Source organism: Oryctolagus cuniculus, chromosome 17 (genome assembly GCF_051225735.1).
Source record: "Oryctolagus cuniculus isolate XC-2025 breed Fujian yellow rabbit chromosome 17, ASM5122573v1, whole genome shotgun sequence".
In the NCBI taxonomy this organism is placed as follows: Eukaryota; Metazoa; Chordata; class Mammalia; order Lagomorpha; family Leporidae; genus Oryctolagus; species Oryctolagus cuniculus.
This window is the reverse complement of record NC_142883.1, coordinates 56,816,759-56,842,456: the sequence shown is the minus strand read 5'-3', so window position 1 is coordinate 56,842,456 and position 25,698 is coordinate 56,816,759. Positions and strand designations below refer to the sequence as shown.

The following is a 25,698-nucleotide window of genomic DNA, read 5'->3' as shown; positions in this document are numbered from 1 at the left end:
AGACTAGGAAACAGAGGTGGAGTGCAGAGTGTAGCTGGGGCTCAAAGCAGCAGCAGATACCTCGCTCCAGGCAATTGTTGCTTGACGGAAAATTAGCTCCCGAGTTGGGCAGATCCCCTGAGGTTTTAGAAATGAGAAAGCCACTTTGCATAACATCACCTGATCCTTAAGACTCTACTCTAGGGACAGCACTGTGGCATAGTAGGCTAAGCCACTGCCTATGGTGCTGCTATCCCATATGTGTGCCGCTTTGAGTCCAGGCTGCTCCACTTTCAGTCCAGCTCTTTGCTACAGCCTAGGAGAGCAGTAGAAGATGGCCCAAGTGCTTGGGCCCCTGTTGGAGACCCAGAAGAAGCTCCTGGCTTTGGATTGGCTCAGCTCCAGCTTTTGCAGCCATTTGGGGAGTGAACCAGCAGATGGCAGATTTCTCTCTCTTTTTCTCTCTTTCTCTCTCTCTCTAACTCTACCTTTCAAATAAATAAATCAAATCTTAAAAAAAACACCCTCTATTCCAAATGAAACCTAGCTGCATGTTGATTGTGGTCTGTGGAATGCCAACCAACTTTGATGTTCTTTTTTGGGTTGAGCACATTTGAAGTATTCACTGATACCTTAGCCAAGCTCAGACCCTTTGCAATGTAAGCTCATTCATTGTTTCCCTTTTTCTTGCTTTTTCATTTTGAAGTATGCAAACACAAAGCAAAGAAAAAGATACAAATGTACCTCTGTGCATTCGTTACTCAGCTTCAATCCCTCTCAATCTTTGTCATTGAAATTTTTTTTAAAGATTTATTTATTTATTTGAAAGTCAGAGTTACATAGAGAGAAGAGAGGCAGATGGTTCACTCCATCTGATGGTTCACTCCCCAACTGGCCACAATGGCCAGAGCTATGCCAATCAGAAGCCAGGAGTCAGGAGCTGCTTCCAGGTCTCCCAGTTGGGTGCAGGGGCCCAAGGACTTGGGCCATCCTCTACTGCTTTCCCAGGCCATAGCAGAGAGCTGGATCGGAAGAGGAGCAGCCAGGATTAGAACCAGTGCCTCTATGGGATGCCGGTGCTTCAGGTTTTAAAGCTAGGAAAAGCTATTGAGAGTATTCCCTTGATAATCACTCTCATGTATTTGAGTACCTATTGTGTGCCTGTATAACAGAGTAAGTGTTAGGTTATCTAAAATGCCAACAAAGTAGGTACAGTTCCTATTTTACGGCAAAGAACTCAGTTCTTGCTCTATTTAGTGTCAGTGACTGTGGGTGGTTGGCAGAGCTGGCACTAAGACCAGGAAACTAAATGCCAGTCCAACCCCCCAACCCCGTCTTCCTGTTGCACAAAGCCTCTATTCACCTGCAACGCATCTCAGCAACTAGTATCTAGACAGTGCTCGATATAGACACCAGGCACACTCAGTATCAGGATTTACAAACTGCATGAAGTTTAATAATATGAAAAATCATGGAAAATGGTACTAAAAGTTTTCTTTGGTGACACTTTTTATTTTATTTATTTATTTATTTATTTATTTTTTGACAGGCAGAGTGGATAGTGAGAGAGAGAGACAGAGAGAAAGGTCTTCCTTTGCCGTTGGTTTATCCTCCAATGGCCGCTGCGGCTGGCACACCGCACTGATCCGAAGGCAGGAGCCAGGTGCTTCTCCTGGTCTCCCATGGGGTGCAGGGCCCAAGCACTTGGGCCATCCTCCACTGCCTTTCCGGGCCACAGCAGAGAGCTGGCCTGGAAGAGGGACAACCGGGAAAGAATCCGGTGCCCTGACCAGGACTAGAACCCGGTGTGCTGGCGCCGCTAGGTGGAGGATTAGCCTATTGAGCCATGGAGCCGGCCTGGTGACACATTTTTGACATCCATGCATAGATTTTTCATAATATACATTTTTTGTTTTACATAAACTTTTAATTTCAGAATAGCTTTAAATTTACCAGACAGAATCTGTGAAATAGTATAAAGAGTTCCTATATATCCCATACCCAGTTTTCCCCATCATTAACATCTTATATTGTAATAATACAATTGTCACTTTATGAACTTTTTGAAAAGCCCTCCTATGCATGGATTTCAAAAACTCTTTGCACCAAAATAAATTTATCTTTACAAATTTTCAATTTCTCTACATTTAGAAATTTATTTTTATTTTATTTCAAAGGCAGAGAGAGAGAGGTGGGGGGGAGGGAGGGAGGGAGGGAGGGAGGAAGGGAGGGAGAGAGGGAGAGAGAGCGAGCGAGTGACTGGCAGAGATCTCCCATCTATTGGCTCATTCCTCCAAATGCTCAGAACAGCCAAGGCTGAGCCAGCTCAAAGCTAGGACATCAGAACTCCATCCGGGCCTCCCACGTGGGTGGCAGGGTCTGAGGAATTTGAGCCATCACCACTGCCTATCAGGGTGCCCATTAGCAAGAAACTTGAATTGGGAATTGAGCCAGGACCAAACCCAAGGCATTTGGCTATGAGATGTGGGCATCTTACCTATTGTGCCAAATGCCTGTCTGTGAGCTTATCTTTTAATTCCATTTCAAAGAGCTTTTTGAAATGCTCTCATATAAAACAGTATACATTGAATCCTTCTATTTTATATAGAGTACATCATGTGGTTACCTGTTTAACCGCGTCTTCATAGGATGGAGGCTGTGTTATGTCTGAAACTGCTGAACTTGACTTAGAAAAAGTTGGGGATGGAATTGGAAACTTTGGCCCCGTCTTATCAGAAGAGTGTAAACCAGCCATCTGTATGTGGGTAAAATTCAGAGAGGCATTCAATTAGTGGATCAGAAATGGTTAACTGCTTCTGTTCTAGAAACTAGAGGCTAGGTTTTGGAAAAAACTGATCTAATACCAAATAAATAAATAAATAAAAAGGTCAGGGCTTAAAAAATAGCTCTAATATATTAACAGTAGTGCATATCCTGTGAACTTATTGCTGGAGGCATCTTTTAATGGGCACCTTGGAGACGTACATCCCCCTCTAAGGTATACTCTTTGCAGTTTGGAGAAAATGAGGTGAGCAGAGGAAATAGAGCCCAATCCAACGCAAAGAAGATCATTCATCCAGGAATTTCCAGAGTCATTTATCCTCTGGACATTTTGGTCTGAAGCGGCTGTATCTGTGAGTGGAGACATCGCTGGGATCTCTTTGTGAACCAGCTTTGTCTACTGTAAGTGTGTTGTGTGAAGTGCGCCCTACCCATGTTCAGGTCTCTGTTCCTTCTGTGACTTGTGGCAGGTGGCACTTTCCTGCTATGACTAGCTTATATCTGTCTCTTTCCTGCCACATCTTCATGGCTCCTTGGAGTTCCCCAAGGAGGAGGGATCTCTGGACCCTTCACACTCGTGACTCCTTCTACCGATCAATTTATGTCATCTCTTCCTTTTTCTCAAAGATACTGCACTATGACCTTATCTCTCTGCTCCTCGCCAGTCCTTTTCCTGGAACTCTATGCTTCTTTCTTTCTCCAACACTATTATCCCTTGTGCCCCTCTTCCAAACTTCAACACAAAACTTGCCTGGTTGTCCGCGGTGGTTTGCAAATAAACCATGGCCATTTTAATCATGATTTCTGAGTTGGCCCCAGAAAATAACTCCCTAGGGATACATCTGGTTCAATGTACCTTGAGTGGACTTGATTCTTTCTGAAATGAAATTTACTGCTGTCTCTGAATCTCATCATTCACTTTGGAGGGTAAGCGGATCCCAGATTTAAACCTGATTCCTGGTACCCACCTTTTGCGGAACACCTGGGCTTTTGGGACAAGCATTGCCTCCAGCACCGTGACTGCTGTCTGCCTGGGCTCCAGGGAAAGAGGGGTGAAGGCTGGAAGATTGAGGAGAGAAGCTTGGAGGGTGGCCATCGTGTGCTCCCGAGTTCTGTGAAAGGCAGAAGTGACAAATTAAATGGCCAGCAGCAGAACACTTCCTTGTGTGTGGTCTCTGTGGTCCTGGCCTGTGTGCCTGGTGTTTTACCTTTGCAAACCTTCCTGAAGTCCATTATCAGATGAACCTGCCTAAACCTGAGTTTGGACAAATCACCTACTACTCACTGTGGGGAGCAACCCGGACTAGACTGTTACTGGAATTAAGACTTATTCTATGCATCTGCTCTCCCACAATATGGCGCTGGGAGAGAAGAAAACAGCTTCTACGCAGCTGCCTCCAGTTCAACCAATAAACTGTAGGACCTACTCCTGATTGGAGGAGAGCAGCGTACTCGGCGTGTGGGCAGCCGAGTTAGGATTGGCGGAGGAGGACTATAAAGGAGGAGAGAGACGGCATTCACCAGGAACATCTACGGGGAACATCTACGGGGAACACCTGTGCAGCCCCCGAGAGAGCCGGCCGGCAGTGTGCTGCTCCCCTGCGGAAGTGGGGAAAGCGGCCAGGGGGAACCGCCCTTCCACGGAGGTGGAAGGGACAGTAGCCAACCCGGGAAGAACCAGCAGCAAACCCGGGGAGGGCCGAGCAGACGAAAGAACAGCGCAGGGTCCTGTGTCGTTCCTCCACGAAGAGGGGGAGCGACATAATGGTGCCGTGACTCGGATAGGAAACCTAGGACGGATAGGAAACTTAGGAGGAAAGAAATGGGAAAATACCGGAGAGAGAGACTAGCAAACAGCCTAGGGAAAAGCTGGACGGAAAAGGTGCCAGAAGAAGCTATTGAAAGCCTAGGCATAGACTCGGATATGGACTGTGGGAAAGAAGTTAGGATTGAAAGCGAAAGTGAAAGCTTTCATAGACTCGGATGCGGACTATGGCGGGGAAGCTAGGAGATTGAAAGCGAAAGTGAAACCTGGAGGAGGCTTGGACTCGGATACGGACTGTGGGGAGTAGCCAGGAGAAATGAGAGGAATATTGTTGGAAGAAAACTTAAGGAAACATACCGGGTAGAGAAAAATGTTAGGGAGGATGAAGCCGCGAGTGCAGGCCGAGGCGGAGACATAAGCCACCTTGGAATTCTTCAAGTCACCCCGGGGAGCAAGAGGTGAAGATCTGGAACCAGAGGCAGAGACGTGGGCCGCCAGGTTGAAATTCGCCAGGTTAGTCCGGGGAACTTGGACTGAATGCCGGTGGTGGCGGAAACATTCGCGGAAGCCGCCACGTGCAGAGAGAGCACGGGGCGTGAATAGATAGGGAACGCGGGGCTGGCGCGAGGCCGTGGTGCGGGCGCGAAGTACGTGGAGACCGCGGAGCGTGCGCGCAGAGCCGGGAACCCGCCGGCGGGGCGAGGCGCCGGGAAGCCATGCAGAGCCGTGAAGCTGCCGCGGGGCGAGGTGCCGAGAAGCAGCCTCGGGGCGAGCGCCGCCGGGAAGCCGCAGGGATAAGAGAAACAGAAGTTTAGAAGTAAAATGAGAGAAATAGGAATGCTGGTAGATAGAAGTAAAATAGGAGAAATAGGAATGCCCGGAGATAGAGAAATAGAGAAATAGAAAGGCCTCCCTTCAACATGGCAATGAGAAAGCTTGGATTCGGTCTGCCTGATTAGGGAGGCGGTGAGCACCTGCGGGCGGCTAGCAGCTTATGCGCCGCAGGTCACCGAAGATGGGCACGAATTAACATCAGTAAGGCCTCCCCACAATACCGCAATTAGAAGGCTTGGATTCGGTCTGCCTGATTAGGGAGGCGATGAGCACCTGCGGGCAGCTAGCAGCTTATGCGCCGCAGGTCACCGAAGATAGGCACAAATTAACATCAGTAAGGCCTCCCCACAATACCGCAATTAGAAGGCTTGGATTCGGTCTGCCTGATTAGTAAGGCGGTAAGCACCAGCAGGCAGCTCGACCAGAGTATGAGCTGCAGGTCACCGAAGATAGGCACGAATCAACACCAATAAGTCCCCCCACAACATGGCAATGAGAGAGCTTGGATTCGGTCTGCCTGATTAGGGCGATAAGCACCAGCAGGCAGCTCGAGCAGAGCATGCGCTGCAGGGCACCGAACACAGGCACGCATCAGCGCCTAAAAACCTCCTCACAACATGGCGAAGAGAGGACCCGGATTCGGTTTGCCTGATTGATAGGACTTGTAAGAACCTGTGGCAACTCTAGCAAGTAGAGCAGAGTGTGTGCCGCGGGACACTGAAGACAGGCGCGTATCAACGCCAAAAAATAAAAAGAAAGGGGGATCTGTGGGGAGCAACCCGGACTAGACTGTTACTGGAATTAAGACTTATTCTATGCATCTGCTCTCCCACAATATGGCACTGGGAGAGAAGAAAACAGCTTCTACGCAGCTGCCTCCAGTTCAACCAATAAACTGTAGGACCTACTCCTGATTGGAGGAGAGCAGCGTACTCGGCGTGTGGGCAGCCGAGTTAGGATTGGCGGAGGAGGACTATAAAGGAGGAGAGAGACGGCATTCACCAGGAACATCTACGGGGAACATCTACGGGGAACATCTAAGGGGAACACCTGTGCAGCCCCCGAGAGAGCCGGCCGGCGGAGTGCCGCTCCCCTGCGGAAGTGGGGAAAGCGGCCAGGGGGAACCGCCCTTCCACGGAGGTGGAAGGGACAGTAGCCAACCCGGGAAGAACCAGCAGCAAACCCGGGGAGGGCCGAGCAGACGAAAGAACAGCGCAGGGTCCTGTGTCGTTCCTCCACGAAGAGGGGGAGCGACATAATGGTGCCGTGACTCGGATATGAAGCCTAGGCAGGGCTTAGTGTCGTTCCTCCACGAAGAGGGGGAGCGACACTCACCAACTTCCAAGGGCTCTGGGGTATCCACAGCATGCAGTCTCCATTCGTAACCTGGGTACTGGCGCCATCACTTCTACAAACCTCAGTTCCACTCTTCCCACCACGAGCATCCCTCAACATCCTACCCCCTAAATCTGTCCACGTGGAATGTCCTTTCCTGCTTTCTCTTTCCTTTTTAATGTGGCGCTTCCTGGACAGTCCGTTTCCTTTACAAACTCTCCCTAGAGATTTCCAGCCCTTTATGATCAATCTGTGCCCTGACTCACCACCACCTACTTTGTGCAGCATTGATGTCCTAAGTACAGAGCAGTTGTGTTATCCTATCTTGATCTTCATCTTGCGATCATCGAATTGTTAATGTCTTCAGAGAATCTTTGTAAATCATAAATCACTGTAGACATGCTGGTCTTTTTGATAGCACCAATATCATCAGAATGGAAAGTTATGGCCCAGAACTTTGTCTTGAGCCCCCTCCCCCCTTTTTTTTTGTTTTTGTCTTTGGTGCGTAGGATACTATGCACTGAACACATGTTTGTTAACAATGATGATAGCCCCTTTAAGTCTCAACTCTTCCCAGAGTACCCTCAGAGGAGTGGGCATCACTGATTTAATGTGTTATTCTGCTAGGTTTGCTAACATTCATTTTCTTTACCTTGAGCTGAGTGCATATTGACAGGGTAGAGATACCCAATGTGAACAGGGCAAGTTCTTTAGACTCAACAGACCCTGGGTTCCTGTGGTCCTGGGCAAGTGGTCTAACCTCTATCAGCTTCCTTTTCCTCAATGGCAATTATTGAACAACAGATTGGAGCACACAGGATCACTGTGACGTTAATGAGATACTTACATCTCATTGCTACTTGAAATGTGGCAGGAATTTTTTTTCTGGGTAATGTAGGTTTCAGGTTTTGATAACGTAAGCACAGTTCAAAAAGATTGTGGAAAATGGAATTAAAAGATACATTTCTTTTAATGAAAATATTTTGAAACCCATGCATAGTTTGTTTCTGCATAATACACATTTTCCATAAACTTTTAGAAGACCCCTTGATTAATTTTTTTCTCAAATTGACTTCTGACAGACTTTCCTTATAATTTTCCACCTTCATGAACACAAGGAGTCTTTGCTGAGCCCCTCGTCTAGTCTTGGAATTAGTAACTCTTGTAAGCCATCTCTACAACTCCTCTCATTCTGTCCCAGCTGTACTGGCCATGTTTCTGATTCCAACTTTCCACACACTCTCACTTCGGGGCCCTCACACTTGATGCTCCTTCTTTGCCTTCAATGCCTTCATCCCAATATTCGTTAAGTTTTCTCTTTTATCTCTTGCAACATTTTGCTAAAATGTCCCTGGCTCCTCGATTTAAAGTTGCAACTCCCAAACCCCTCATATACACCTCTCTGCTTAATACAATGCATGATTTGCATTTTATTTTTGCTTACCACTTGTTTAGCTAGTTCAAACTAGCTAGAGTCATGGCCCAGCACATAGTAGGTGCTCAGTTAATACACTGTGTATACTATTACATGGGGGAAGAGTATGGTTTGGTACTTTTCCTTTGGCCATCCTGATGAATTGGTTTGGCCCATGGTAAGGTTTAATACCAAGAGTCCTGAGAGCCAGGTCAGTAAATTACAGCCCACAAGTCAATTCCTGCTCATTGCCTGGTTCTGAAAATAAAGATTCATTGGAACACAGCCATGTGTATCATTTACAAGATGTCCATGGCTACTGTCATGATGCAAGAGCAAAGTTGAATGGTTGTGATACAGATGGTATAACCCACAACATCCAAAGTATTTACTATCCAGACCTTCACAGAACAAGCCTGCCAAGCCCTGTCTTGGAGGACAGGTGAGTTTGGTCTGCTGTGATGGCTTGGAGTGTTTGGATTTCCTGCTGGGCTTTTGGTAAACCTTAGCATTGAAATCTCCAAGGGAATCCATTTCACATTCCCTGAACGAAGAGGGCAGTGGCCCCTGGTACAAGCCATTCTTACCTGGGCAGAACACACCTGGCTGCTGATGGGCGAGGAGACCCTGTGTCCTTCTCCCTGAGCCCCGGAAGATGACGGGAGGAAGTAATGGTTGTTGGGGGATGGGGGCAGGCTGATGTGCTGGGGGCTCTTCACCACTCCCAGTGGCGAATGCTGAGGGGAGCACTGGGGGCTGAGAAACGTGGAAGAAAGTACATTGGTTTGACCTGAGGACTCCACACAATGGGTGTTTCCAAGGGGCAGGAGCTGGGCAGTCTCGCAAGCCGGCGGTTGACTCTCCGATCCATTATTTTGTCTTTTCACAGATACTGGTTGGGATGCAAAAGGGCAGCTGGAGACAGCGTCTTCCTGCTTGATGGGGGCAGCCAAGAAAGGCAGCGGCTTCTTCTCAGAACAGTTGTTTCTCTTCTGCTTCTGCAGTTGCATTCTCAGCTCCTCCACCTGCCTTTGCTCCTGCTGCAGTTTCCAGGTGAGCTCATTGATCACCTTCTGCTTCTCCACCAGCATCTTGTCCTTCTCAGAATCCAGCCCGTCCAGCTCCGGAGGCCCAGAGCCCCCATTGAGGCTGCTCATAAGACTTTCCTCCGTGCAGACATGGACTGGGGACGGGTGCAGGAAGGAGGGGGAGGCGTCGTTAAAGGCGTCGGGTAGGGATCCAGCCACCGACAGGTCAGAGGAGGCAGGAGAGATGGGGGGGCTGGAGCTGGTGCTGCCAAAGTGGTAGAAGCCATTGGACAAGGCACTGGTGGAAGGAGAGGATTGGTAATTGGGCAACGTGTTGGGTGTGACAGGGAAAGTGACAGTCGTTATGTCCCCGAAGTTGGGCACAGGGTTGCCGGAGCAGTCCTGGAAGGGGCGAAGCCTGTCCATGAGGGCTGTTTTGGTGCCTGACACGGGCAAGCCCCGTATTCGAAGCTGTTGTCTTAATTCAGAGACCTAAGGAAACCAGGGCGGTGTTAGTGTGCTACCCAGTGACAGCATTTTAAAAGAATGAATTGATTCAAGCGTGAGCTTTAAAGCACCACAGATAGAATGTTAACAATATCTGCCTCTCTATTTGTATGCATCCTTTCAATTTCCTCTCCTATCCCTGATACAAATCAGTTTTGCACAATTTTAACAATTTTGTCTTTATCAGATACAGATGCTCCTTGACTTACAATGGGTTTAAATCCTGATGAAACCATTGATCATAAGTCTAAAATGCATTGAGTCCACCCGACTTCCCGCACATCCTGGCTCAGGGATGCAGCCCACTGTGCAGCATGGGTGGCTTCTCCTCATGACTGCTGGGCTGCAAGGAGGCTGCCAGCATCTTCCAGACAGGATTGGAGATATCACTAGATCAGGAATAATCAAACTTCCTAGTAAGGATTCTACTGCATCGCTATGGCTTGTACCTGATTGTGAAGTGGAAATATCTGAAACCAAACCATCACGTTTAGGGATGACTGTGCCATGTTTTCATGACCTTATAGAAATGCAGAGCTCAGCCAGTGCCGCGGTTCAGTAGGCTAATCCTCCGCCTTGCGGCGCTGACACCCCGGGTTCTAGTCCCGGTCGGGGCTTCGGATTCTGTCCCGGTTGCCCCTCTTCCAGGGCAGCTCTCTGCTGTGGCCCGGGAGTGCAGTGGAGGATGGCCCAAGTCTTTGGGCCCTGCACCTGCATGGGAGACCAGGAGAAGCACCTGGCTCCTGCCTTTGGATCAGCGCGGTGCGCTGGCCACAGTGCGCAGGCTGCAGTGGCCATTGGAGGGTGAACCAACAGCAAAAGGAAGACCTTTCTCTCTGTCTCACTCTTTCTCACTGTCCACTCTGCCTGTCAAAAAACAACAACAACAACAACAAAAAAACAGAAATGCAGAGCTCAAATGAACTACAGAAATTCCTGAATCTACTGCCCTCCAACCCACACCATGGTTCCCGTCCCCATTTTGTAGATGAGAAGACTGTTATATCCCTGGGTTTAGATATAGGCTCTCAAACAATCATCTAAGGCATCCTGCATCTGCAGGTTCTCTGACTTCTTAGGTGAAGGCTGTTTCAACCACTTGGCTTCTTCAAATCTCAGTGTCTCCCAGAACAACAGGAGGGCATGTGACAACACAGTCTGCTGGGCCCCACCAACAAGCTCCTGGTTCAGTAAGTCTGAGTGGAGTCAGACAGAATGCACTGCTGGTCCTCAGACCAGACTGAAAACCATGGCTTCACATGAACATTGGTGTCCTAATTTTAATGAGTGGATGAATGATCATCATATATTGAGAGGGCGTGTGTGGTGATAATGCCATTAATCCAAATTCTGGTCCTGCCTGTTGTTAGGTTGGAGATCATCGTGTGTCTCAGTTTCCCTTCTGAGCTGGAAATAGCAATACCTGCCTTATACTTTTTTTTTTTAAAGACTTTATTTATTTTCTTCAAAAGGCAGAGTAACAAAAGAGTTGGAGAGAGAGATATCTTCCACCCGTTGGTTCACTCCTTCAATGGCCACAATGGACAGGGCTGGGCCAGGCTGAAACCAGGACCCAGGAATTCCGTCTGGGTGTCCCACATGGGTTGCAGGGGCTCAAGTACTTGAGTCATCTTTTGCTGCTCTCCCAGGCATGTTAGCAGGGAGCTGGGCCAGAAGCAGAGCAGCCAGGACTTGAACTGGGGCTTCAAAATAGGATGCCACTTGCTGACCCCCTGCCTATATATTTTTATGAAGGTTAAAATGGCTTAAAATTTGCAAAGCATTTGGAATTGTGCCCAGAAAAGTGTTGTGCAGTATAAGGATATATTATTATGTTGATTCATGTGTGATTATTTTATCCCTGTATTTTAAATCGTGTTCATAAATTGGAAACTATGAATATTCACGAATTGTCAAAGAAATGATAGTGCATGCAGATGATGGAATACTGTTGCCCCTTACAGCTGGTGCCATGAATACTATAGGCATTGAATAATGAACAATTGTTTACGAAATATTATGAAGTGAAAAAGTTGGAAATCATTCTATTTTTCTAAGAATTATATAAATAATGTGTACATAAGCATGTAGATGGAAATGTTTACAAATGAATATAGATAAATTTATGGTAAAATGTTAACAATGGTCCTTGCTCATATTCTCACATTAACAGATCACTTTTGTAATTAAATAAGGAAGTATATTAAGTATCCCACTTTCAAAACTTTCATAAAAAATGCACAGGGAAACATTCTTTTAATACTCTAAACATAAAAGCAAAGGAAGGAATTGTAAACATACTGAAAACAAAAATTGAAAACATCTCTAAGTAAGAAAACAATAAAAAATGCAAACAGAAGTAGTGATCTTGGAAAAAAATTATAGCACCAATAATAGTGTTAAAAAGTTTAGTGTGGGACTGGCTTGGCCTAACTGGTTAGGCAGCTGCTTACAATACCAATACCCCATGTTGGAGTTCTGGTTCAAGTCCTGGTTGTTTAGCTTCCAATCCAGCTCCCTGTTAATGTGTCTGGGAAACTAGCACAAGAGGTCCCAACTGCTTGGGCCCCTGCCACTCCCATTGGATACTTGAATGAAGTTCCTGGCTCCTGGTAGCTTCAGCCTGGACCAGCCCCTCTATTGCAGCCGTTTGGAGAGTGAACCAGTGGAATGAATACACACGCTCTTCTTTCTCTCTCTCTCTGTACCTCTGCCTTTCAAATAACTTCATAAATCTTTTCTTTTTAATAGAAGAATGTCTATAAAATAGAAAACTACTCAACAATACAAAAGAAATAAACTCCTTTAAAAAAAAATAAAAATGGCCAAGAATGTATGTCTACCATCATTAGCAATCGAATAAATGCAAATAAAATGAATATACGCGTGTCTGTATTTATCAGATTGACAGATAAATCAATGATAACACTTTGTGTCAGTGAAGTAGCAGCAAAAACAACTACATAAAAAAGATTTTTAAAGCCTCTCTATTACCTTGCTACTCCATACTGCTGATACAATATATGGGAGCCTGGTAGAAATGTAGAATCTCAGGCCCTCCCCAGACAGACTAACTCAGAATCTATGTTTTCACAGCATACATCACTGTTTGAGAAGTGTCTCTATAACACATTCCCTCTGCACAATTATTCAGAACACAGATTTGGCAGTGTATGTATATCAAGAGCTTTAAAAAATATTAGTATATTCCAGTTCAGGAATTTCACTCCTATGTATTTAGCCTGGGGAAATAGTCAGAAAAATTAGCCAACAGCTGTGCCAAGGTCAGAGAGACCATAGTTTGAATAACAAAATTTTGGCAGCTAGTTTAAGTCCAACAGTGGAATGTTAACTAGATGGTGGAATGATATGCTGCTATTAAAAATAAAAACTTTATTGGATATGAAAAGTTATGAAAAATATTCATGCTATGTTCAGGAAAGGAGCATGCCAGAAATATGTGAGTATTTACACATAATTATTGTAAAATAAAATATGTTCAAGTGCATTTTAAGGTCAGGAGGAAATATAATCTGTCATGGCTTTTGTGAGTCTTAGTTATCTTTTAAAATATTGTGTATTTTTCTATACCTGAAACTGTCATGTTTCAACAGTGAATGTATGTAAGCTCAAAATCTGCTAAAATTCATCAAAAATGAGATCTCATCGACTTACATTTGCAATAAATATGCTATTTCCCCCATAATCTTTTTGCTATTATTTTACCTTTTTTTTTTTTTAAAAGATTTACTGGTTTGGAAAGTACAAGATGGGAGCTCATTATTGTTTTAATTTTGAATTACTTAAAATTAATGATTTCTACATTTATTTTTAGAGTCTATTCTGGTACTGAATAATTTAAACTACGTTATTAAATAATGTAGTTCATATTCTAAAATAAAATGGATATGTGTTGAGTTCATTTTACCTTAAATTTCAGAATATTAAGCTTTATGGGATAGTTTGGGACAAAGGTTTGTATACACCTCTTTTCTACATTCATTAGTTTTAGGCCATTTATTATGGAAGGTACTAAATGCATATGATGTAGTAGATAGAAAAGTATAACAAAATCTATATATTTATCAACGCACTTCCACTGCTATCAATATATTCCCAATGTTCATTCTATTAAAATTCTATTCACTTCTTCTACTCCTTTCCCTCGGTTAGTTGGAAAGAAAATCATATAATTTCATCTGCAAATATTTTGGTATCTAGCTCTATACTCATTAAAAAAAACCACAGATGCAACATCATTATCACACCTTAAAAATGAACAATTATTTCCTGGTAACCATCAAATATTCTCCCAGTTTTCACACATCACAGACCCTGCTGCCCTTAAAAGCTCTCTTTCACTTTATAATTTTTTAGAAAAAGGGTGCAAAAAAAATCCATACATGAGAGTACTTCAAAAGGTTCATGAAAATGAATCAAAAGATAAGCTTATTTTGGAGCATAAAATTTGCAGTCCATGTATAGGAGGAGTCTTCAAATAGTCCATGAAGATGCATATTATGAAAATGGTATATATAGATTTTGAAATTTTTTTCACCAAAATTTTAGCTTTTAAATCTATTTCCATGAATACTCTGTCATACCCCCCAAGTGTGATAAAGCCATCAATAACTTTTCATTTTTCTGTCCATGTAGCAAAACATCTCCTGAAAACATCACCTTCATTGTTTTACCTCCCTGATCACCTTTGGGGAGATCCTTTCATTTCTTCCTTCCCCCAGTCTGGTTGCCTCATGTGCTTTCTTTGTTCCTCTCCTTTCTTCCCTTCTACTCTTTCCATTTTGTTCTCCCTCCATGTCATTCACTCTTCTCATGCCAACTCTCCCCATGTTGCACATAACTCTAAAACTGCTATTTCAATCCTTGACAATACAGCTAGGCTGACCTAGGTTGGCATATCACTTTTAATTAATTAATTAATTAATGAGATATTTCCCATCTGCTGGTTCACTCCCCGAATGTCTACAATAGCTGAGACTGTGCTAAACTTGAAGCCAGGAACTGGGAACTCAATCTAGGTCTCTGATGTAGGTGACAGAGACTCAAGTTTCTGGAGTCTATTGCCTCTCTGGGTGTACATTAACAAGAAGCTGAAATTAGGAGAGAAGCGAGGACTTGAACCCAGGCACTGCATTATGGGATGCAGGAACCCGAAGTGGTGTCTTAACCACTGTGACAAAAGTCTGCCACATGCCACAAGTGGGCATAGTTCTTACTGATAAAAACTGACTAGATGTTTCTCTTGATTGTCCTGCTGTTATCTGACATTCGACTTTCTCAAAGTGAATGAACTTGCCACAAACTCTTCGACTCAGTTTCCTATTCTGGGCTCCCTGTTTCTGCCATTGTTGTAACCACCCCAGGACTCAGCTGACAACTTCTCCATACAAACAGCGAGTCATTAATTCCATCTTTCCTTTTTCAATTTCATCTCTAATGATGATGGGATGCCCTTGAGATAATTCAAGTTCAAGCCCAATTTTTCTAAGATGGTCACTTGTGAGATGGTCAACTTGCCTGTTGTTAGCCTCTTTAAGATTCTGATTTTTATTATCACTTTTCAAAGTGAAATCTTACAGGATAAAAATGAAATCAAATCTTATAGAATTGCTGACTGATAGTTTATATTAAAAAACTCATAGTTACCATCACCATCACCACTATTCTCTTACATGATACTAGTTATTACAATTACCCCCAGTCAATGACTCTGAACGTGTTCATATGGGGGGAATCACCTTTGGGCATTCTGAACAATGGCACTAGCATATCTGGACTATGTTCACTCTCAGGACTAAGCATCTTGACCCAGGGTTCTCCCCCTACCCACCACCACCAAGAGAGTCTACCTTAAATTTTTTATTGAGGTAAAGTAAACATGAAGTTTACTGTTTAACTATTTGTAAGTGTATGGTAAGAACGTTGACAGTGTACTGCAGTCATCACCTCTACCTATCTCTAGAACTTTTCCATCTTCCCACACTGAAATCCTGTATGCATTGGATAGCAGCTCCCTAATGTCTCTCTCTTCACCATCCACTGGTGGCCAGCAGTCTACTTCCTGTCTCTATGAATCTGCCTCGTCCAGGTGCCTCCAACACGTTGACTCATACAATATGCATCCCTTCGTGTCTGGCTTGTCTCACTTAGCATAATGTTTACAAGGTGAGGTTGCCTCCTTTTATCTCCATGGATTTATGACCTGGGGAATGGAGGGTGGGTGACCCACAGCTCTGGAGAGCATTATCCCAAGCTTGGCATCTTCTTCTAGGTGTATGGATGCCAAATTGAAACAAGCTCAATGAAATCTAAGCCTTTTTTAATCCAAGTGGAAAGACTAGAGGAACCTTTAGTATCAGGACCCACACAACATTTTATTTACTGGTGTTGACAGCTGGCAGCCATAAAGAGCCTTTCAAATAGCCCCAGTCCTACCTTCTCCCACCAATGATGAATGGGAATGAGGTGAGAGCGAGGACTGAGGGAGGGCCATCAGATTGGTTATAGGAATTTGGTTTATTTGGGGGGAAAATGTTAAGATCTTTTGGGGTGAAGAATGGGTAGGGCAGAAACCAGGCAAACAAGTGGAATTGCTAAAAATGGGGTGAGGAATTGTATTCACATGTTAGAGAAAGCTGAAGGGCCTGGTACTCTTCTTTATGGTTTTGTGGTGATGCAGGATGCACAAACGTGCCAATTCTGAGGACTTCTTTGAAGTACACCAGGTTCAACGTAAAGTTCAACATCACTTCAGTGAGCTGAGATCTCTGTGGTCTCTGATGTGGAGTGAGCTACCAGCACACACTTATGTAACAAGGAGATGCTTCAGGGCAGAAGCTCCCTAATCTGAGGATTCCACAGTAAAAAACAATACAATGTATAGTGTATGAATAACACTGGGTTATCAACATTTTATCTCGTTCAATAAGTACTAAGATCCTTATTAAATAATACCCTTATTTAACAAAAAGGAATGAATAAAAGCTTATGGGAGCCGGCGCCGTGGCTCACTTGGTTAATCCTCCGCCTGCAGCACCGGGTTCTAGTCCCGGTTGCTCCTCTTCCAGGCCAGCTCTCTGCTGTGGCCCGGGAGTGCAGTGGAGGATGGCCCAAGTGCTTGGGCCCTGCACCCGCATGGGAGACCAGGAGAAGCACCTGGCTCCTGGCTTCGGATTGGCATAGCTCCAGCCGTAGCGGCCATTTGGGGGGTGAACCAACGGAAGGAAGACCTTTCTCTCTGTCTCTCTCTCACACTGTCTAACTCTACCTGTCAAATAATGATAATAATAATAATAATAAAAAGCTTATGAAAAAACTCAATTTTCATCTATTACCATCATCATCATCTTCTCGTGGGAAGGATATTCAAAATTCAAAACATTGGAAGGGCATATATACTCTGAATGAATATGTACTCAGAAATGTGGAGGGGCTGGCACCATGGTGCAGTAAGATAATCCTCTGCCTGCAGTGCTGGCATCCCATATGGGCACCAGTTCTAGTCCCGGTTGCTCCTCTTCTGATCCAGCTCTCTGCTATGGCCTGGGAAAGCAGTAGAAGATGGCCCAAGTGCTTGGGCCCCTGCACCCACATGGAAGACCAGGAAGAAGCACCTGGCTCCTGGCTTCAGATCGGCGCAGCTCTGGCCATTGCGGCCATTTGGAGAGTTAACCAATGGATGGAAGACCTTTCTCTCTATCTCTTCCTCTCACTGTCTGTAACTCTAGCTCTCAAATAAATAAATAAAATCTTAAAAAAAAAAAAAAAGAAATGTGGAATGTGCTTCAACGTAGGGAAAGCCCCTTCTGTCATTTCTACCTTTCTCATTCTGCCAGAGATTGATAAAAGTTCATCATGGAGGTGATCACTATGGTTTAGAACATTCTAGAAGCTAATATCAATCTCATGCCTACTCTTTATGCTGAGTTAAGGTTTAAAACATTCTGGAAGGTTTAAAATGTTCTGGAGGCTTCTATCAATCTCACACCTACTCTCCTGCTATTCTTTTTTTCTTTTTTCTTTTTTTTTTTTTTTTTGACAGGCAGAGTGGACAGTGAGAGAGAGAGAGAGAGAGAGAGAGAGAGAGAAAAGTCTTCCTTTTTGCCATTGGTTCACCCTCCAATGGCTGCCGCGGCCGGCGCACCGCGCTGATCCGATGGCAGGAGCCAGGTGCTTCTCCTGGTCTCCCATGCGGGTGCAGGGCCCAAGCACTTGGGCCATCCTCCACTGCACTCCCGAGCCACAGCAGAGAGCTGGCCTGGAAGAGGGGCAACCGGGACAGAATCTGGTGCCCCGACCGGGTCTAGAACCCGGTGTGCCGGCGCCACAAGGCGGAGGATTAGCCTATTGAGCCGCGGTGCCGGCTCTGCCTGCTATTCTATTCCACTGTCACAATAAGTCATGTATGCAAACAAGCAATCAGAGACGTGGAAAAGTATCCGAAGCAGCCCAAGCTTCCACAGCCTGGGAAAGCTGTGCATGAGGCTGACGGGGTTTGTTTGCTCTGTGGGGTCTTCAACCACGGTTGCATAAATTCTGTCACCCTTTTGAATCCTCCCCTTCTCCCCCTTCTCATTCTTGTACTCAGATGGCAAAGATGTTGTTAATGATATACTGCTCAATTTGTACACAAGAGAAAAATCATGTCAAATCCTCTACCTTCAGGTCATCCAGGTTAGGTGGCAGTGGGCCTGGTTTGAGAGAAGAGACACCAGTTTGTCCAGAAAAGCTGTTCTTGACAGGGGACAGAGGGGTATTGCTCATTGGTGTTGAAGAAGAGCTTGGATTTCTGACCATCTGTTCGCTTGGTTCTCTAAAAAAACAAAGACGCGCTTAAGATACAATCAAATATGTATGGGGTAACCTGCATTTATATCAGTGCACAGAGTAATTGCCTATAAGGATCAGGCCTGTAGTAAGTCAGCAGAAGAGGTTGGGGAAGGAAACACAACGGGACAGACCACATGGTGAATGGCATATGAAGCTGGAGCTTCTTAGTGGGAAACCAACAGGGAGTGGTGGAGACTTTGGTATAAGGCAGAGTGCTCATCTTCTATGACGGAGCCAAAGTGTTGTCTGGGGGTGGGGATAGGAGCGGGGGAACTGGATCTTACCCTTGTCCTGGGCTGGGGACACTTGAGTGTGCTGTTTCCCTGGAGAGGGGAGCTTAGGGCACACCCTGACCTGGGGACACTTAAGCGTGCTTTTGTCCTAGGGGTGGAGGTATGGAGCTAGAGCATGTTCTATCCTGGGGATACTGGAGCATGACTTTGTCCTATAGGGGCTGGAGCTCAGTTGCCTTCAGCACTCAACCTGATTGCCAGCATGGCCTTAGGATGAGCAAGAGACAGGCAAGGAAACCCACATCCCAACTTCACAGGTCAGGTTGTTGACCACTGAGAAGGTGACCCAGCACTGTGGTCACACAACCCTGGCTCAGTAGTTGATTTTGGAGGCTGTCATTCAGCTGTTTAACTCTGTGACTTCCCAAAGCAGAAGTGTCCTGGAATTGCTCACAATTCCACTATTTCCCTATTTTTACTTTCAGTTGACACATAATATTTGCAGGGTACCGAATGCTAATTTCACACACGTATACAATGTGTGGTGATCCACTACTCAGGATTGCTAACATTGTCATCTACCTAAACACTTATCTCTATGAGGGCACTTCATCAGGTACATGGAAAAGTGGAATTCAAGAGATGAGTTTCTTTTGGGGCAAAAATTTGAAATCCACGCACAATCTTTTTCATAATATGCATTCTCTGAATTCTGAAGACTCCTCTTACATGTTGAAAACCTCCAGCCTCCTCTAGCTTTGAATATATCATAAATGGTTGTAGTTATCTCACTTGTGCTACAGAACGTGAGAACTAATTCCTCTCTAGGTGTATCACAGTTCCATTTGGAAGTGCTAATACTCTCCTTTTTCCCACCAGGCATGGATTGACTTCCTTCCTCCCAGCATTATGGTCCTAAAGAGGCATATGTATGATCTCTAAATGGACTCAGATCTCAAACTCAGCAATACAGGACTTGCTGGGTTCCCAGGGGGCTGGGTCTGTGTGCCTTGGACAGAGAGAAGTCATGCCAACCTCTGCCCACAGTCACCCTCCCAGGCTCTCCCACTTACTTGAGCTGGCCTTGGTGCAGCCCAGGGTAGCTGAATCGGTGCTGCTGCTGCTGCTGCTGCTGCTGCTGCTGGCTGAGGATCTGCAACTGTAGGAACAGCTGTTGTTGCTGGAGCAGCCGCGCGTAGGCCGAGTCCATGGGGGGAGGGGACTTCTCCGCCTTCTGGTCTGGGGGGATGTACTGGTGGTATTTGAGCTTCTTCACCTTCGGCTTGGGGTCCTTAGGCTTTTTATGGCGGTTCTTACTATCTCCCAAGGACTTGGACTGCAAAGAGGATGAGGAAACAGCACGTGCTTTAGGTGGTGTATGATGATGGCTTGGCATCAAATGGTGAAGAGGTTTATCGGATGGACATTCTGGAATCCCACAAATACAATATAGCAAAGGTACAATGCGCAAAGAGTTCTAAGGTCAAGAACGCATCTCGTGAGCCAATATACTGCAAGCACATGACCCTGGAAGGATGCTCCTTAGTGGAGGATCTTGATTTTTGGAAGTAGTTCTACGAGTAAGTCTGAATTCCAGTGAACGTATTGTTTTAACTTAAAACCAACTGATTGCCCAAACAAAGGGTGCATTCCGGTCTTTAAAATTATTCCTAAAAAAGGTCTTTCATATAGATTCATGCTGTTACCTTTCCTTAAGCACTTTATACCTTGACTTATTAAAGACATCACCTTAGCAGAAATTATCATTGTCTTTGAAAATCCAGAACATGGGAAGCAGGTGTGTGGTCCAGCAGTTAAGATGTCCATGTTGGGGCTGGCATTATGGCACAGGGGGTGGTTAAGCTGCCACTTACATTGCCAGCATCCCCTATTGAGCAGTACCGTTTCAAGTCCCAGAGACACCACTTTCAATCCAGCCCCCTGCTAATGCACTTGGGAAAACAGTGAAAGATGGCCCAATGCTTGGGCCTCTGCTTCCATGTGGGAGACTTGGATGAAGTGCAAGCTCCTGGCTTTGGCCTTGCTAAGCCTGGGCCATTGCAGCCGTTTAGGGAGTGAACCAGTGTATAGAAGATCTCTTTCTCTGTCTGTCTTTTCCTCTCTCCACCCCCTGCCCTATCACTCTGCCTTTCAAACAAACAAACAAACAAACAAACAAACGATTTTTAGAAAGATACCCCAGTCCCATATCAGAACACCTGGATTTGATCCCTGGCTCTGGCTCCTGACTTCCGTTTCTTGCTAATGTAGACAGTGAGAAGCATTGGTGATGGCTCAAGTCATTGTGTTCCTGATACCCATCTGGGTGACCTGAGTTGAGTTCTTGGTTCTCGGCTTTAGCCCTAGGCCACACTTAGCCACGTGAGCATTTGTGGAGTGAAATAGCAGACGTCTTTCTGTCTCTCTGCCTCTCAAATAAAATAAATAACTATTAAAAAAAACACTTAGAATATGTGCCTTTGTTACTTTTGGCCAAAAGTAAGGTGAATTAATTCCTCACTACCTGTCCAGGTACCTCCCTCCCTCTGCCAGTTGCTATTTTAAAATTAGAAAGTGGCATCCTCTGAAGTAATGACACTTGACTTATTATTTAAAGAAACTGGAGAGCAAGATTTAGACACATTGAACAGATGTAGAGGTACGTACTCAGAAGCTAAGACAAATTTTTGAACACGGTGTAGTCACTTAGACATGCTATATCCAGTTACATCACCTTCAAGCTGGGGGAAATATTCTCTACTTCCCATCTCAGTGATTAATATAAAGACTATAAAAGATAACCTTTATATCATGTATGCTCAGTAACATGTGTAATTATGTCTACAATCTGCTTCTGAAATAAAAAGGCCTTTATATTTTAGGAAAAAATATGTCTATATTGGTATCAGTTTTAAAAGTGCACTTTTGGCCGGCGCCGGGGCTCACTAGGCTAATCCTCCCCCTTGCGGCGCCGGCACACCGGGTTCTAGTCCTGGCCGGGGCGCCGGATTCTGTCCCGGTTGCCCCTCTTCCAGGCCAGCTCTCTGCTGTGGCCCGGGAGTGCAGTGGAGGATGGCCCAAGTGCTTGGACCCTGCACCCCATGGGAGACCAGGAGAAGCACCTGGCTCCTGCCTTTGGATCAGCGCGGTGCGCCGGCCGCGGCGGCTATTGGAGGGTGAACCAACAGCAAAGGAAGACCTTTCTCTCTCTGTCTCTCTCTCTCACTGTCCACTCTGCCTGTCAAAAAATAAATAAAAAAAATGCACTTTTACACCTTGATCTTAGAAGGCTGAAAGTTGGAATATGGATATCATGACCGGGTTATTGAGGACACAGCAGGAAAATCGGAGGGAAACTGTGTTACCAGCAGTGTCCAGGAGAGGGGGCTCCTGAATAGCTGGCAGGCATCTCCTGACTTGGCCGCTTCCCCATTCTCCCCACAAAATATGCATCTGAGTGCAACCTTATCCAAAGGAGTCTACAGCCTGCCTTTCTCTGACTCAGCGCATCCCACTGTCGAATGCTCTTTTGTTTTCAAGGAGACTTGTTCCTGGAGACTATGAATAATGAGCACAAGTATTTCTGTGAGCTCGATGCTCTATTTCTCCCCACTAATGGACCTGTTGGTTAATGCATCAGCCTCCTCTACATGAAGAGCTTCTGCAGGGCTCAGGTCCTGCCTTGCTGGGCTCTGCTGCTGTTTGCACCTCATCCCAGGGTTGCCTTGTCTGGGAGGATAGGAGATGCAGTCTTGGGTCTCCCAGCTCAGTCAGAGTGGAGGGGTTTGGGGTTTTTCTTTCTGTGTTACCTTTGCACAGGTACCACCAGGTCCCAGATGGTACTGAAATCAGACCATTTTCTCTAGATACAATGAGACAAAGACCACTGAATCCATGGAAACGAAGTATATATGAATTTTGAAACTCATATATACGAGGGGTCTTGCAAAAGTTTATGTAAAAATGCATATTATGAAAAACCATGCATGGGTTTCAAAAGTTCTTGCACCAAAACAAGCTTCCCTTTGAACTACATTTCCCCTCACATTTTTGAAGTCCCCTCATTTGTACACCGGGAGTACAATGACTGGGTCACGTGGTAATTTTCTATGGAGATTATTGAGGAACTGCCGAACTCTTTCCCGCGATGTTACATTTCCATCAGCAGGGTAAGAAGCTTCCAGTTTCCCCACACTCTCAGCAATGCTTGCTGTTTTCCCTATTTGTGATGGAAGTCGCCCTACTGGGTGTGAAAGGGCGTTGCCTTGTGGTTTTGGTTTGCATTTCCCAATGACACCTGACGACCCTGAGAATCTTTTCATGTGCCAGGTGACCATGTGTGTATTTTGGGGGATAAGCAAACCCTTTGGGGGCAGATTGTTCTGACCTGCAGAAAACAACATTTGAGCCTGATAAACCAACTGGACTATAGGCTCCTTGAGGGCAGGATCACGTCTTATTCTGCCCTTACAGACACCCTATCAGAGATGGCACAGTGCCTTTCTTTTCACAAAGCATGTTCGCTGTCTCGCAGGGTGTGCTTGTGCATTCTCTCACTGGTCTCTCTCAGGAGAATCTTACAAAGCCAGGCAAGTTGCTCTCCCCGAGCTCTGTGGCCTCCTTCTTTGAGGAGTCCTCTATCAGGCTCTTAACTGAGAGGTGATGGGTATTTTTTTTTTTTTTTTTTTTGACAGGCAGAGTGAACAGTGAGAGAGAGAGACAGAGAGAAAGGTCTTCCTTTGCCGTTGGTTCACCCTCCAATGGCCGCTGCGGCCGGCATGCTGTGGCCGGTGCACCGCGCTGATCTGATGGCAGGAGCCAGGTACTTCTCCTGGTCTCCCATGGGGTGCAGGGCCCAAGCACTTGGGCCATCCTCCACTGAACTCCCGGGCCACAGCAGAGAGCTGGCCTGGAAGAGGAGCAACCGGGACAGAATCCGGCGCCCCGACTGGGACTAGAACCCGGTGTGCCGGCGCCGCAAGGCGGAGGATTAGCCTAGTGAGCCACGGCGCCGGCCGAGGCGATGGGTATTTAACAACTGAGATGCATAGGCACTGGCCAATCTGTCAGAAGGGATGATGGCTCTTCCACATTCAGGTACTGGAATCAGCCTCACAATCAGTCTCACTCTTCAGTGAACATGGTCAGTTGTTTCTCGGGGATCCCGTCACACTTCCTTAGTACAGTAAGGTTGATGATTTGGCCAATTTGAGTTCTGCAAAAATTTAAATACTGTGTGATGGGAATATTAATAAGATGTCTCTATATCTATCTAACATTGGAAGCAATGCAAAGTCATCTCCATCTCCTTCCCTGGCCACACCCAACAGTCATCAACAGTCATCTGATTTCAAAGCTGTTGAGCTGAGTGTACTGCAAGCTGGGTTTAAGCTACTGTGGTGTGTGTGTGTGTGTGTGTGTGTGTGTGTGTGTGGAGGGAAGGGATAGGGAGCTTTACTAGGAAACTGAAATGCTTACCATTCATTTAGAACGTGCAACTGCTATTTTATCATTGATTCTTAATTCAACTCGCAATCCTTTTATATATTTATTTTTAAATCCCTTAAGAGTCATCCCAGCATCTATTAAGAGGTTGAACTGGAGCCGAGAAAGCATGTTCCCAAATCAATTACAAGTTAGGTAGGATTAAACTGTTATGAAGGGGGTCAGCGCTGTGGCAAAGTGGGTAAAGCTGCCGCCTGTAGTGCTGGCATCCCATGTGAGCGCCGGTTCAAGTCTCAGCTGTTCCATTTCTGATGCAGCTCTCTACCATGGCCTGGGAAGGCAGTAGAAGATGGCTCAAGTCCTAGTCCTTGGGCACCTGCACCTGTGTTGGAGACCCAGAAGAAGCTCCTGGCTTAGGATCGGCACAGCTCTGGCTGTTGTGGCCATCTGGGGAGTAAACCAGCAGATGGAAGACCTCTCTCTCTGTCTCTCCCTCTCTGTAACTCTGTCTTTCAAATAAATAAATAAATCTTTAAAAAATTGTTATGAAGAAGACCAAATGCCTAGCAAGGAGTTAAGTGAAAATAAAGTACCCTGAACTGATAGAATTACATAAAATTATACTGCAATCATTACAGCTGTTTGTCTGCTATGAATGAACCTCCTTCCCATAGATTTAACTTGGATTTTACATTATGCAAGGTCTTCAGGGAGCTTCTCTGGCATACAATCCAATTGCCCCCATCCCTATCTTACAGCGCTTACAAGTCCTGTGTGCCTTCCTTTCAGCTGTGTCTACCTCGAGGGTGCACTCTTGGAATTTGTGGTCAGGAACATGCAGGCTGAATCGTGATTCCAAAGACATCCAAACCTTCAGACTTTCCCACTTAGAGAAGACGTACACCCATGGTGATTCCCCGCCCCTGTTTTGCAACTTTTCCCAGGGAGTGAAGTCATGTGTGCATCCAGATGTCTCTCCCCATGTCACCAGACCTAACTCGGAGCCGTCTGCTGTGAGCTGGTTCTGAGCTGTGCCTGGGCACGGTCCATACCTTTACAGCAGCGTGCACAGGGATGGGAGCGCTGAGGGGGCCAAGGCCCTGCTTCCCCGGGTCTGAATGGTTGCTGGGCTGTGAGGTGGAGTCATTCTTGTCATTGTCTGAGCCAGAAGCAAGATCCTGAAATCCAAATTTTCACATTATTAGAATATAAGAATGAAAGTATGGCAGGCATTGCGGTGCAGTGGGTTAAGCCATTGCTTAGGATGCCTGCATCCCCTATCAGAGTCCTGGCTACTCCACTTCCAATCCAGCTTCCTGCTAATGCATCCTGGGAGGTAGCAGATGATGGCTCAAGTCTTGGACCCTACCATGCATATGGGAGACCCCGAAGGAGTTCCTGGCTCCCTCTGGCTTCTGCCTGGCTTAGCCCTGGTTGTTGCAGCCATTTTGGGGAGTGAACCAGCAGATGAAAGATCTCTCTCTCTCTCTCTCTCTCTCTCTCTCTGACTCTGCCTTTCAAATAAAT

The 25,698-nt window shown here is 45.7% G+C and overlaps 1 protein-coding gene across 16 annotated transcripts in view; it reads right to left on the bottom strand.

Annotated features, from left to right (window-relative positions):
* MYOCD (myocardin) overlaps nucleotides 1-25,698 on the bottom strand; it is a 112,710-nt gene that overhangs the window by 10,309 nt on the left and 76,703 nt on the right. For all 16 annotated transcript variants that reach the window (XM_008270708.5, XM_051825177.3, XM_070061404.2 and 13 more), the window contains 6 exons: nucleotides 25,224-25,349; nucleotides 19,800-20,062; nucleotides 18,323-18,476; nucleotides 8,696-9,628; nucleotides 3,729-3,872; nucleotides 2,606-2,734 (listed from right to left, as the gene is read on the bottom strand). In XM_008270708.5, coding sequence (XP_008268930.3) covers nucleotides 2,606-2,734; nucleotides 3,729-3,872; nucleotides 8,696-9,628; nucleotides 18,323-18,476; nucleotides 19,800-20,062; nucleotides 25,224-25,349 — 1,749 coding nt within the window. The remainder of the gene's footprint in view (nucleotides 1-2,605; nucleotides 2,735-3,728; nucleotides 3,873-8,695; nucleotides 9,629-18,322; nucleotides 18,477-19,799; nucleotides 20,063-25,223; nucleotides 25,350-25,698) is intronic.